We start from the raw sequence: 13696 nt of genomic DNA, 5'->3' as shown, positions 1-13696 counted from the left end.
GGGAAGACTTTAAATTAGATAAAAGCTCTGCAATATTAGAAAGAAAACTAGATATATTCTCATGTGTCAGAAATGGTTATGTTATACACATAAGGAGATACCATAAACATCAAGGCAAGCCAAAGAGAAAAGCATGTAGGTAAACTTGGAGCATGAAAAATAGAACTAAACTAAACAAATGTAATCTGCTGGAAGGGAAACTCTCAGGACTGTTAGGAGCACAGGGAGCAATAGAGGAGGTGAATAATAGAATGCATGCAGAACTGGCCAGAGGCAGGGACTCTGAAGGGCCACTAGATTATGGCAATGTATGAGAACTTTTCTGTAGATAGGAAAGCTAAACTGTGCACAAATCTGCATCCTCCCTCTCAGTCATCAGTTCTACCTTATTGTTATATCACCTTTGTGATTTGTTCCTTCATTTAAATAAAGTGTGGGTAATGATAATTATATTACCAGATGCAGGTTAAATAGGATGGTGTAGAGGCTATCTCATATGCACATGGATGCAATTTGAACACATACAAATGTAAATTTCTAACTTCAGGTCCAACAGGTAACAGCTGACAAGCAATATCAAGACATGAATAGAAATCAAGCTCACTGGAGATCAGAACCTTTGGATATAATGATGACTGAATATCTCCAAATGTTTCTCAAGGTAACTGATGTGTCAATTCACCTATTGCTGTTGGATCATAAGACCTACTTTAATGTAATTTTAGTTTCATTTCACAGATAAGAAATGTCTATATGGAGATAAACAAGAAAAGAGCACAGGGCAATATTTCCAAAGGAGCCAAGGTCCACAGAAGATTTGTCAGAGGAGTCTAGAAGTACAGAAGGTGAATTTGTATACATCTTTTCTGTGGTGTTACTCCCTAGTGTATTTTAGAATTGAGCTTTTGGTCCCATTGTCAATCCTTTGTTACTGTATTCATCTGATACATGCAACCATATATTATTCTTGTTCACTTGGGGTAGCACATATATAGAAGATATAGTTTTCGCCCACATCTCCCAAAATAAGAACTAGATATGATCTGTGTCCACAGCACAAATTCTTTTTTAACTTTGAGTTTGTTCTTACCGTTGTACCCATTTTTTACCAAAATGTTAAAGTATTTTTACCAAAATGTTAAAGTATTGTTAAGTTTTTTTTCCTATAGTGAATTAAACTTCTCTCTCTGCCTTTGTTGGAAAATGTGATGAAAGAGATTAGTATTACCTTAAAAGTTTACACAGGGGTAGAGCAGAATAAAAAACCAATAAGTAAAAAAAGATGTTTTTGTTGAAGGCGGAGCCAAAAAGAAAAAAAATGGCCCCATATCTAAAATGTATTATCATAAACTCAGTGTACAGTTACTACTGACCCTCCCATGATTTGGCTCCACCCATGAGGACCACAGGTCAAGCTGACCAATAGCTTCAAAGCATTGTACAGATCAAAGGCTCAGAATATCGTCAGTGAAGAATAAAAGGCCACCACTTCTAACAACAGCATGTACCTGCTTCTGACACTCCTGTGATCACCAGCAAGCTCGCAGATCTGACATCATGGTGAACTTTACTGTTGAGGAAAAGGGTCTCATCAATGGCCTGTGGAGTAAGGTGAATGTTGAAGAAGTTGGTGGTGAAGCCTTGGGAAGGTAAGAGTTGGTTGTTGACCCATCTGGGAGAAGGGTGAACAGTTCCTTGGACAAATGAGCAGGAAAGTCAAGAATTCTCAGGATCCCTTATTGTCTACTTCCCCCCCCCCACAGGCTTCTTGTTGTGTACCCATGGACCCAGAGATTCTTTGACAGCTTTGGGAACTTGTCCTCTGCTTCTGCCATAATGGGGAACCCGAGGGTCAAAGCCCATGGCAAGAAGGTGCTGACTTCTTTTGGAGAAGCCATTAAAAACCTAGACAACCTCAAGTCTGCTTTGGCTAAGCTCAGTGAACTGCACTGTGACAAGCTACATGTGGATCCTGAGAATTTCAAGGTGAGTTCAGGGCAAACTCACAAATTTATAATGCATTTGTCTTGGGGACACAAATGGAAGCTGAGAATATGAGTGATATTGATGCTAATATAGATCTCAAAATTCATTGGTCTAGGTAGGATGACAGTGGATGGCTGCAAGAAGCCTAAATTAGTTTACAAGCATTTAGACGATTTTGTCATGACAGACTTTTGTTGTACTTATTGTGGGGAGTAATGGGAAAGAATGGCAGATCTGTGCAAGAAGAAATGGAATCTGGAGAGGGAAAATAGCTTAACTTTTCTAGGTCATAATGGTTGATGTTGAAGAAAAGATTTGGGGTACAATTTAAAGATGGACTTTCTCTATCAACATTATAGAAATATACTACATTCCCAAGTGAATATCGTGACAAGTGGAAATTTGTTTCTACATTTGGGGTGGTTTTAAAACTCCACTAAGGGCACTTATAGCACAGAAATTCTGTATTTACAGATTTTAGACAACTGGTGCATGAGAAAGTAACAAGAAAAGCAAATGAATATACTGGGAAGAGGAGAAAGTGTGAGAATTCATGCAGAGCAGTGGTGAGGGGGAAGACAGAAGTACAATAGAATAAATGAATCTATGCTCATCAGAGATGACTGAATGCAGAGTTTGAGGCTGAAGATGTTATAGCATAGGCTCAAGATACTTCTTTGTTTTTCATGTATATTCTTTTCTGAACCTTCATTTAACACACCAATCTGTTTGTCTTTCCTCAAACAGCTCCTGGGTAACGTGCTGGTGATTGTTTTGGCTAGTCACTTCGGCAAGGAATTCACACCTGAGGTGCAGGCTGCCTGGCAGAAGCTGGTGGCTGGGGTGGCCACTGCTCTGTCCCATAAGTACCACTGAGCCCTCTATCTAGCTGTCCAGTGATCCCGTGTGTCCCATATGCCCTGTTTCTGCTCATGCGTACTGGACTGGTCCTTGAAAACACAGTTTGTTTAATAAAGATCATTCATTCTAGTAATCAAAAAGTCAGTTTTGCCTTGTCTATTTACTTTACTGATAAAAAATGATTAACGGGTTTGTGGGATATGGGAAGCACAGGAAGATACCTGAGTTTTTTGAAAGCTAGAAGGTCTCAAGAGAGGAAAATAGATGCCATGGAGAGACCCAGAGAGAGTCTAAAGACAGGAAAGAATTCTCAAAGATAAGAACGCTAATTTAGTGGAGAAGGACTTGGGTTTGTAACATATAAAAAGTTACTGTAGAGGGTGAAGAAAAGGTTGTCAAGTGACATATCATGGCAGGTTATGACACATCCCATTTCCAGTAAGAAAAAGCTTTAGAGATCCAAGATCTAAGATAGGATTGTTATTTAAAATTATTTAATGCACATTTTCTTCCTAAAAGGATTTATTGTATAATCAATTGGTATTTTCTTCCCTGGGGAAGACTATTTCTTCAGTTCTCAGCATTCTTTAGTTGCCTGTAATTCTTTGTGTGTGTTTGAGTCTCATGGGCTTTCCCTAACCAATGTTAGCATGTGTCACAAAACACTCCCTGATCCTCTGGCTCTTACAATCTTTTGTCTTATTTCTGTATTATTTCTTGGAACCATAGCTTTGGGAGTGTTTTTTAAATATATTCCCTGGGACTGGGTTCCACAACTCTGCATTTTGATATGTTGTGGGCTTCTGTAGTTGTCCCCATCTATTGCAAAGAGAAGTTTCCTGGATTAGGGACAAAGGCTACGCTTACTTATACATATATGCAAACAATAAGAATTAATGACGAGCAGGGTGATGGTGGCACATGTCCTTTATCCCAGCACTCGAGACGCAGAGGCAGGTGGATCTGTGTGAGTCCAGAGCAGCCTGGTCTACAAGAGCTAGCTCCAGAACAGCTAGGGCTACATAGAGAAACACTGTCTCAATCCCACCCAAAAGAATTAATGACAAAAGAAGATATAGATTTGAAAGGGAGAAAGTAGGATATATAGAAGGGTTTGGATGGAGAAAAGAGAAGGGAGATATATTGTAAATATATCATAATTTCAAGTGTTTTTAAAAAGATTTATTATTTTAAGTTTTATGAGTCAGTGTGTATATCTGTATTTAAGTTTGTATATGTGAAAGGAGGTGCTTCTGGAAGCTAGCACCATTGTTTTACACTAGAAATGGGGCTCAGGTGGTAATTTGACTACCATCTTACTCATGGCTCATGCAATAGATAATGTAGCTGGTTTTCTCTCAGACTGTATGTTCCATACTGGCACACTAATAAAAATTCCTTTCACCACTATATAGGAAGAGTGAAGAAACTTGAAAGCTCCTGGTGTAAGTCACTACTAGGAATGAAGTTCCTAATGAGTAATTCTGTCCTAGGTGTGACAGCACATGTGGACTGTTACTGTATGGAAATACCCTTCTAATTCAGGATTATTTTGTGAACACACATTATTTTGTGAAGACAGCCTGGTTGAAGTAATCTGAAATGTCAACCATTCAGCCTTCTAGTACTCAATTTGCCACGAGGACAGAGAAGGCTGAACCCACATGCTGTATCACCAGACAGCTACTTTTTTACAGTGGGGATGACAACTGCATGGTGACAACACAGTGCATTCACAGGGTAGAAAATGCTGTCATCTACACACAGTAGATTGCTTTGTTTCAAAGTATGATAAAGGCAAATGAAGAGACATGCTCTATTACACCACAGGTGTTTATTCCTATTCACAAACTGAAAGGTAATAGGAACTGCTTTCCTGAGGCTATGGGCAACTAGGGAAATCATAGCCAAATTATAAAAAAAAACATCCAAAGGTTGGCACACCACTTCTTTGTCATACATGACTTCTGAGTATGGGGCACATTTCTGCTACCAAGGTCCTGATTCCCATGCCTCAAAAGAGCCTCAAGCTAAGGCTGTTGCTTCAGCTTTAATATACTGGCTGATAGAGAAAAAAGGGAAAAGTGTGAAAAACACACTTGCAAATCTCCTGTTTGGAGGAGAAGGGAAGAAAGAGTAGAAGCTATGAAAACTTGAGCAGGAGGGTCTCCCCCCCCCCATCCCCCACAAAGGAGGGAAGGGGCCTACTTGAAGATATCTTAGTGCAAATGCTATCTAGACCTTGCTCCACTAGACCCCACCCTGTGTTGCCCAGCCTCCCTTGACCAATAGCCTCAGAGTCCTGGGGGAGGGGGTCAGGGGTGCAAGGTCCAGGGTGAAGAATAAAAGGGCAGGCCTTCAGCCACTTGAACACACTTGCTCCTTCCCAGACACCTGCGGTCTCTCCAAGCTTCTAGACTTGACACCATGGTTCACTTCACAGCTGAGGAGAAGGCAGCTATCACAAGCATATGGAATAAAGTGGACTTGGAAAAAGCTGGAGGAGAAACCTTGGGAAGGTAAGATCTGAGACCAGGGCAGGGGAGGAATGGAGAGAAAATTGAGCTTGGCAGAAATAGCCAAGCTTCCTTTAGGGGTTTTCAATATATTCTGATTTTAAACTGCTAATGCCCTGCGTTTTAGGCTCCTGATCGTCTACCCATGGACTCAGAGATTCTTTGACAAATTTGGAAACCTGTCTTCTGCCCCGGCCATCATGGGTAACCCCAGAATCAGAGCCCATGGCAAGAAAGTGCTGACATCCCTAGGCTTGGCAGTTCAGAACATGGACAACCTCAAAGAAGCTTTTGCTCATCTGAGTGAGCTGCACTGTGACAAGCTTCATGTGGATCCTGAGAACTTCAAGGTCAGTGTCAAACAATTCATGTGCTAAATTTAAATATAACATGGGGAAAAGAATTGAAGTTAAGAGCATGATTGGTTCCTAATGCTTTGGCTTGCTTCTAGGAACTTATTCTTCATATTGGGTTGCCTTGCCCAGCCATAATACAAGGGGAGGAGCTTAATCCTACCCAAACTTGATATGTTATGTTTTGTTGAAATCCATGGGGACTGGCCCCTTTCTGAACAGAAATAGAGGAGTGGATAGGAAGATAGAGGGATGGTGGAGGGAGGGGATGTGAGGAAAGGAGGGAGGGGAAACTGAGGTTAGTGTATAAAATAAATGAATTAATTCAATTATTGAGAAAGAAAAGCATGATTGGTTATGCTGGTCCAGATCTTAAAATATCTGTATTCAGAAACTTCTATAAATTTGTAAATATGCAGAAAAGTTTTTTAGAGAGACATGTGGTGTCTCAGTATACAACTCAGTTGTTAAGAATGGTATTTCAGGGTAAATGAAGCCTGGGACTCAATGTCTACCAAAAGGACAAAAAGTGCCAGCCTTTGAAGTTGGTTACAAATCCCCTACACTTAAAAAAAATAAATTAGGCCATATATAGGACTAGAAAAAAAAATTGGAGTTGACCCTTTGTTTTAGAGAAGGAGAAATTCACTGTTTATGTGGACTCTAAATGTTTGCCACTTTAGAAAAGATATGAGAGAAAATCAGACAGACTTTTCTTACCAGTTTGATGATCATTCTAAAAAAATTTACAATCCCAATGAGCAATATAAAGAGTGTCTATTTTCTTCATTATTGGAAACTTGCTCTGTAGTGAACATATAGTCATAGCAATTCTTCATTTATGAAGCCAATCCATTGACAAATAAGAAAAGGAACAAGAGATGTATAAAAATTGTCAGATTGAGGCAGATTGAGGAAGCAGGCAGGAGGAGGTTGAATGAGAGCAAGGAGAGCATTTGAAGATTGAAATTGAACCAACCACCTCATTAGGTGGATAGGAAGTTGGGAATTGGAGTCCTCAAGGAACTCAACTTAAATATTTTTTCCAAGTAAATTCTTTCTTGTATCTGTTTTTCTCATTTTTGTATTTACTCTTACAGCTCCTGGGAAACATGTTGGTGATTGTTCTTTCTTCTCACCTTGGCAAGGAATTCACAGCTGAGGTGCAAGCTGCCTGGCAGAAGCTGATGGCTGGGGTGGCCAATGCTCTGTCCCTTCAGTACCACTAGGCTCCCTTTCCTGATGACCAGCACTGCTGTGTACTCCTCATCCCCATTCTACACAAGACCACTGTGCTCAAATTTGAAGTCATAACTTCTGCTTAATAAAGCCTATTCTTTTCAGTAACGTGAGTCATATGTTCATTACTTTTGAGTTATAGAAAGAGGGTTGATGGGTACATGGTAGGGGAGAGGCACAATAGGACACCCAAGTTTCTTTGAAAACTTATCAGAACTCAGGAGAGGAAGGTAGATGATATGGGAGTTTTCTGTGGTGTCAGAGAGGGTGAAGAGTTAAGAATTCTCATATAGGAAAGCAAAGACGAAGGAATTGTATGTCAGTTACTAAAACTTAGGGTAGAGGATGAACAAAATCATGGCAAATGATAAAATGCAGGGTGTAATATGTATTGTTTAATTAAGATAAAGCTTTGTACAGATCTAATGCTTAAGTTGAGATAATTAATCTGCTAAGATTTTTTATTTTAAGAAATGATTTGTCTCTCTGCCTGTCTGTGTTTGGGTTTATGCATGTGAGTGCAAGAGTCTATGGAATCCAGGAGCTCTGGTCTTACTGGAACTGGAGTTACAGGTGGTAGTGAGCTGCCTGCCATGGGTGCTGAGAACTGAACTCAGTTCCTCTGAGAGGAGTATTTACTCTTAAACATTGAGTCATCATCTCTCCGGTTCTAAATGTGGATCTTTAAGCAGACTTCATCAGGCACCCTCTGAAACTGGTTCCAAGAAAAATTACTAATTTTTAGAGAGCAGTGAACATCTGAGAAAATGTTTCAATGAAATCACTATAGCTGGCTGTGTTTTAAAGTTAATTGACTCAATGAAGAATCAAATCTAAGAGATAATGTTCACTGTAATTTTCTGTAAGACTGTAATGAGAAATGAGATGGTGATAAAGGATATAAAATGAACTTTCTCAGGTTTGGTGGGGATGATGATTTCATACATGGGAAGTATACATGAAAGCTAAAAATTTCTGTAATCTAAAGCCATTGAAGTAGATCTTAATAATTTGATAAGAATAGAGGGTATTGAAAAGGCAAAATATTGGCAAAACTAAACAACAGGGACCTTGATTATTAAAACCTCAATTTCAATACTTTATTGGGTAGAAAACAATAATGGGCAGGAAACCTGGTGAAGCCTGCTCATCATCCCACTACTTAAAAGGTTAAACAAAGTGTCACAGTTTCAAGGACTGCCTGAGCTACAGAGTGAGTTCAACGCCAACCTAAGAACTTAGTGAGGATACTGCTCAGTGTGGAGCAAAGGAGTAATGTGGGATGCCAGAGATTCAATTCCCATTACTACTACACTAAAAATACTGAATGAATTGATTAGTAACCAATTAATAGTCTCAGGAAAACTGACTGAAGAAGTGGGACTATTGAAAAAAATATTCTTCTTATGAATCCAAAATTAGTTTAAATTCTTGGGAACTGGATGTCACACTGATATAAAAGTTTAAAATAAAGAGGTGAAACAAGGCAGTCAAGGTGATGATCAAAGCTGGGATGCAACAGACACAGTGCCATATTTATATAACATATGAGAAGAAAACAAGAGGCAGTGGATGGCAAAATCACAAATCTTGAGTTGGTATAACTAACAAAGTGTGCTTTTACTTGAGACACTCATGGAGGCGAATCACACTCATTGCTCAAAGACATTCAAGTCCTGAGTCAATGTCATGTCAAGGTTTGGGATCTTTAAATGGTAGACATTAAAGAGCAATACCTCTCTTGGTTCCATAGACTGGTCAGAATATGACTGGTGAATGGTATTTTGTGTTTGTCTACTTTAAAGATGAGGAAAGAATAATATTGTTTCAGGCTATTGACAACATTACTCTTTGTGATCCTGCTGGCCTTTCAATACAACACTAAGAAAAATCAGGCCTTATACATAACATTCACATTTGGTTTTCAATGGGTCTGTCAATAGATGAGACAATGCCCAGTTGCATCAAGTTCTTTTTCTTCTTTTTATCACTTCTATCAATTTATTATTTTTGCCTCCATGTATGTTTTGCCTCTAGATGTCAGCAGATGAAGGATGGCAATTGTGCAGTTGTGGGAAGAAGAAACAATTTACCACTTGTTTGAGAGCTAGATGTGCCCATTCCACTCCAATGTGAAAAAACAATATAACTAAGAAATAACTCTTAAAATATTTACACACATAATCACATGAATAAGTCAGGATGATACAGGACTGGCTTGTTTGTTTTATTTCTAGAGACAAGGTCATAGTCTGTAGCCTGGATGGCCTAGAACTTGCTATGCAGACTGTGCTGGCCTCACACTCACCAAGACTTGACTGCCTGGATTAAAAACATGTCATTATGTGCAGTTGATGATAAGATAGTTCAATGACAAAAGGATAATACTTTGGTAGTATACATTTACAATAAAATGAGATAAATGCCATACCACTGAAATTGAATTCCATCAGAAATAAGCAAGAGATTTATGTCATTATAGCATCTCATCTCTACCATGGAAGATGAGTTCCTCACATTCCTCAGATTGTATTTGCACTGTCACAACACACCTGCCATGATCCATTTTGTTATTTATATATTCTTTGCACGTGGATATTATCTGCTTCAGTGCCATGTGAATGCTCATTTTTTCCTTCTTCAGAACACTGAATTCATTCTCACAACATTTTATCCAGTAATTTCCTATGACAAGTGACAGGATAGTCATTCTGGACACAGCAAAGTTAATTCCTCATTATATACAGAAAATTATTCTGATGCTACTGTACCCTATTGAAATAAATTCCTCTCATTAATTTTCTTTCTAGGAATAATATGTAAAAATAATCTTTCTTTTATTCATGTATTCATTTCTGTATTTTACATCTCCTAGTAAATGAGCCTAGAGGAAAGTTTTATTCTGTTATTCATATATTATGAATCCCCAGAACTGATAATAATTGTGACATAGTTATGGAACACATAATGACTGAGTGAATGTTTGACATTATATGAACAAGCTGTCATAAAGAAAATATTTGAAGATTCTGACACAACATGACACAGGGAACATGGAGGGTATATTGACAAGCAAGAACTAATTAATAAAATTTGAAACAAAATTGCCCTAGAAATCTGAGGACAGCAAAGACTGCAAATGATTCCTGTATCACTTTTTAGGTTTCTTGAAGATGGTAGTTATTTTTCAGACATGTAGGATCACAGATTTCTCCAGAGTCCACTGAAGAGCAACTGAGACTTATTGGTTAAGATCTTTGGAAGCTTAGACTCTGGACTTCCAGATATCTGCCAAGATCAGACTACAGAAATAGAAACTAAAGAAATATATGTATGTATGTCTAGAAATAACTTCTTTTGAAAAGAACAGAGCATGTTCCTGAATACCAATAAAAATCTCTATCTACAATTACAATGAGGCAGCTAAAAACCTGTGAGAGTTGACAGCAGAAAGCCAGACAGCAGAATGAAGTTCCTAACGTGTAATTTTGTTCTGTGACAGTGTGTGTGGACTGTTACTAGATGGAACCATCCCTGTTACTTCAGGGTTATTTTATGAACACACAAAAAATGTAGACAGAGCCTAGTTGAAGAAATATTAATCATTCCTTTTTCTAGTACTCAACCTGCCATGGGCACAGTGAAGGCTGAACCCAAGGAAATAGGGAGATCATGATCTCAGCCTATAGAAAAATCATCCAATGGTTGGTACACCACTTCTTTGTTATATATGACTTCCTAGTAAGGGGCATATTTCTGCCACCTAAGTCCTGATTCTCATGCCTCAAAAGAGCCTCACACTCACTGAGGCTTTCACATGTTTGCCTATGCTTCAGCTTTAATATACTGGCCACTGACAAAAGGGAAAAGTGTGAAAGCTACCCGGGCAAATCTCCTGGTTGGAGGAGAAGGGACCAAAAGAAAGGAAGAAGGGAAAAAAGAGTAGAAGCTATGAAAACTTGAGCAGGAGGGTCTCCCCCCCCCATCCCCCACAAAGGAGGGAAGGGGCCTACTTGAAGATATCTTAGTGCAAATGCTATCTAGACCTTGCTCCACTGGACCCCACCCTGTGTTGCCCAGCCTCCCTTGACCAATAGCCTCAGAGTCCTGGGGAGGGGGTCAGGGGTGCAAGGTCCAGGGTGAAGAATAAAAGGGCAGGCCTTCAGCCACTTGAACACACTTGCTCCTTCCCAGACACCTGCGGTCTCTCCAAGCTTCTAGACTTGACACCATGGTTCACTTCACAGCTGAGGAGAAGGCAGCTATCACAAGCATATGGAATAAAGTGGACTTGGAAAAAGCTGGAGGAGAAACCTTGGGAAGGTAAGATCTGAGACCAGGGCAGGGGAGGAATGGAGAGAAAATTGAGCTTGGCAGAAATAGCCAAGCTTCCTTTAGGGGTTTTCAATATATTCTGATTTTAAACTGCTAATGCCCTGCGTTTTAGGCTCCTGATCGTCTACCCATGGACTCAGAGATTCTTTGACAAATTTGGAAACCTGTCTTCTGCCCCGGCCATCATGGGTAACCCCAGAATCAGAGCCCATGGCAAGAAAGTGCTGACATCCCTAGGCTTGGCAGTTCAGAACATGGACAACCTCAAAGAAGCTTTTGCTCATCTGAGTGAGCTGCACTGTGACAAGCTTCATGTGGATCCTGAGAACTTCAAGGTCAGTGTCGAACAAGCTCATGAGCTCATTATTAACTTTGCTAGGAACTCTCCTGGAAGGTGAGGCCATGAATGGCAATGCCTTTACAGTTTCTAAAGTACATGGGTCCAAAACCATTGTCAGTAAATATGCAAAAGAAGTCTAAATAAGTATTTTGCTGTACAACAGTTGTGGAAGACAAGTATATAGAATAGACTGCACTCCTACCATGCCTGGGGCTTTGGGTTAGATCCCTAGCATTGGGAGACAGAATGTTCAAATATTGGACTTTTGTTTTTAAAGGAATGTGTTTTTAGAGATTAGTAGATTTATGGAAGAATAAACAGAATTTGAATTGGATATCTTGTCATTAGGAAGGGGAAATGTCCTATTTCTCTGGTGCCTAATAATCAATGCTTTAGAGAAGACCTATGGAATAGCAAAAAAAAACTGATCTTTCTTATAATTTTGACAAACATTCTAAGTATTTTACATTCCCACTGAGTCATGACATAATTGGAGATTTCTTTCTCATTGATCAGACACTTAACTCTACTAAGCATCTTGTTGCACTGGAATCTTGTGTTCATTTAGATTATGTCAGGAAGCAAGGAATACAGAAGGTAAAATGTGCAGAATGAGGAATGGTACAGATATATCTGGTTGAGTGTAGAGTGGGTACAATAGGAGTCACAAAATTCAGTTGTCCAGTGTGTCACAGCTGAAGTGATAAGTAGTGGGGGACTGCAATCTTCAAGGAATGTAATTTTCATATACAATCACTTTGAACTTCTACCTATCAATTGTATGTGTTATTTTATTCTTTACAGCTCCTAGGCAACGTGCTGGTGATTGTCCTTTCTACTCATTTTGCTAAGGAATTCACACCTGAGGTGCAAGCTGCCTGGCAGAAGCTGGTGATTGGTGTGGCCAATGCTCTGTCCCACAAGTATCATTAAGCTCTCATTCCTGCAGAACCGCAATCCTGTGTGTCTTTTATACTCGTTTTGAGGACTGGATTAGGTTTGAGAGCATAGATTTTGTTAAATAAAGTTGGTTCTTAATAATCTAATGCTGAGTTTTGTTTTGTTTTTTACTTTTTTGTTGATGGAAAATTTTGGTGACCATATGGGTAGGGAGGAACGAACATATTGTGGGAAAGTAGTATGGCTCAAGGAGGATGGAAAGATGAAGAATTCTCCAGGAAGAAGAGAAAGCGTTCACTCAGTATATAGTAGGATACAAAAATATTTACTGCACAAGGTAAAAACTAGGGTAGCAAGTGGTTAGGGGGAAAGAAGACTAGTGAGAGGATACAATTTTTCTTAAGTTTCACTTTATGTATATGAGTGTTTTTCCTACATGTTTGTGCATGTATTACATGTGTGTAGACCAAGAGAGGATCACATTTCCTGGAAGTGAAGGTCCAGCTAGTTGTGAGTTGCTATGTGGGTTCTGGGAATTAAAGTCTGGTTCTTTGGAAGAGCAACAAATGCTCTTAACTACTGAGCTTTCTCTCTAGTCCCAAAACATGCTGGAGATTAAGAGAAAACCTTATGTATCTAAAATACAAGCTAAATGTATTAGTTTTAATGAATTGTACATTTTAACAGCTAGATATACCTTGTGAGACTGCTATATTAAGTAAACCGGGAAATTGAGTGTATTTGGGAACTTTCATAAAAGAGTCACAGGAATTTCTATAGCTACATTTTCTTTTATTCATTGTGTGATTGGCACAATGAACAATAATGGCTAAGGTATTTGGTGTTCTGGATTATTTAATAGGATGTATCATGTCATGAAGTAAGGTTATACTTAGAAGAGGAGCAGTAAATCCAGGGATCATTTGAGAACAAGGAAGATTTCATAAAAGTGAAGATTGCATAATTTTAAGAAGGCTCACTCTCTAACTATTGAATGATTTATTGGTATCTTTTACTTCCCTTTTTTTCCTGTCCCTCTCTCCATCCCTCCCTACCTTCTTTCCTCTCTCCTCCCTTTCTTTCTTTCTTTCTTTCTTTCTTTCTTTCTTTCTTTCTTTCTTTCTTTCTTCCTTCCTTCCTTCCTTCCTTTCTTTCTTTTTAAATCT

General features: G+C 39.0%; 3 protein-coding genes across 3 annotated transcripts; all 3 read left to right on the top strand.

Moving 5' to 3' along the window:
• Positions 1-1497: 1497 nt before the first annotated feature.
• On the top strand, positions 1498-2991 carry LOC127228076 (hemoglobin subunit epsilon-Y2). Its single transcript, XM_051192513.1, has 3 exons — positions 1498-1649; positions 1764-1986; positions 2734-2991. Exons 1-3 carry the CDS (start codon positions 1558-1560, stop codon positions 2860-2862), a joined length of 444 nt encoding a protein of 147 aa, XP_051048470.1. The 5' UTR covers positions 1498-1557; the 3' UTR covers positions 2863-2991.
• Positions 2992-5208: 2217 nt separating this feature from the next.
• LOC127228077 (hemoglobin subunit beta-Y) lies at positions 5209-6996 on the top strand. The gene is made up of 3 exons (XM_051192514.1): positions 5209-5366; positions 5491-5713; positions 6817-6996. Exons 1-3 carry the CDS (start codon positions 5275-5277, stop codon positions 6943-6945), a joined length of 444 nt encoding a protein of 147 aa, XP_051048471.1. The 5' UTR covers positions 5209-5274; the 3' UTR covers positions 6946-6996.
• A 4134-nt stretch (positions 6997-11130) lies between these two features.
• Positions 11131-12578, top strand: LOC127228078 (hemoglobin subunit beta-H1). The gene is made up of 3 exons (XM_051192515.1): positions 11131-11278; positions 11403-11625; positions 12435-12578. Exons 1-3 carry the CDS (start codon positions 11187-11189, stop codon positions 12561-12563), a joined length of 444 nt encoding a protein of 147 aa, XP_051048472.1. The 5' UTR covers positions 11131-11186; the 3' UTR covers positions 12564-12578.
• The last annotated feature ends 1118 nt before the right edge of the window (positions 12579-13696 follow it).

The sequence above is a fragment of the Phodopus roborovskii genome, unplaced genomic scaffold, assembly GCF_943737965.1.
Source record: "Phodopus roborovskii unplaced genomic scaffold, PHOROB, whole genome shotgun sequence".
Taxonomy (NCBI): Eukaryota; Metazoa; Chordata; class Mammalia; order Rodentia; family Cricetidae; genus Phodopus; species Phodopus roborovskii.
Note: the sequence above shows the minus strand (reverse complement) of the source record. Positions and strands in the feature narration are given on the sequence as shown.

What these genes read in the sequence shown, in the direction of transcription:
- LOC127228076 (XM_051192513.1), top strand. Translation starts at nt 1,558, where the DNA reads ATGGTGAACTTTACTGTTGAGGAAAAGGGTCTCATCAATGGCCTGTGG. An exon ending in GGTGGTGAAGCCTTGGGAAG is followed by an intron (nt 1,650 to 1,763) that starts GTAAGAGTTGGT and finishes CCCCCCCCACAG; the next exon opens with GCTTCTTGTTGTGTACCCAT. An exon ending in TGGATCCTGAGAATTTCAAG is followed by an intron (nt 1,987 to 2,733) that starts GTGAGTTCAGGG and finishes TTCCTCAAACAG; the next exon opens with CTCCTGGGTAACGTGCTGGT.
- LOC127228077 (XM_051192514.1), top strand. Translation starts at nt 5,275, where the DNA reads ATGGTTCACTTCACAGCTGAGGAGAAGGCAGCTATCACAAGCATATGG. An exon ending in GGAGGAGAAACCTTGGGAAG is followed by an intron (nt 5,367 to 5,490) that starts GTAAGATCTGAG and finishes CCTGCGTTTTAG; the next exon opens with GCTCCTGATCGTCTACCCAT. An exon ending in TGGATCCTGAGAACTTCAAG is followed by an intron (nt 5,714 to 6,816) that starts GTCAGTGTCAAA and finishes TTACTCTTACAG; the next exon opens with CTCCTGGGAAACATGTTGGT.
- LOC127228078 (XM_051192515.1), top strand. Translation starts at nt 11,187, where the DNA reads ATGGTTCACTTCACAGCTGAGGAGAAGGCAGCTATCACAAGCATATGG. An exon ending in GGAGGAGAAACCTTGGGAAG is followed by an intron (nt 11,279 to 11,402) that starts GTAAGATCTGAG and finishes CCTGCGTTTTAG; the next exon opens with GCTCCTGATCGTCTACCCAT. An exon ending in TGGATCCTGAGAACTTCAAG is followed by an intron (nt 11,626 to 12,434) that starts GTCAGTGTCGAA and finishes TATTCTTTACAG; the next exon opens with CTCCTAGGCAACGTGCTGGT.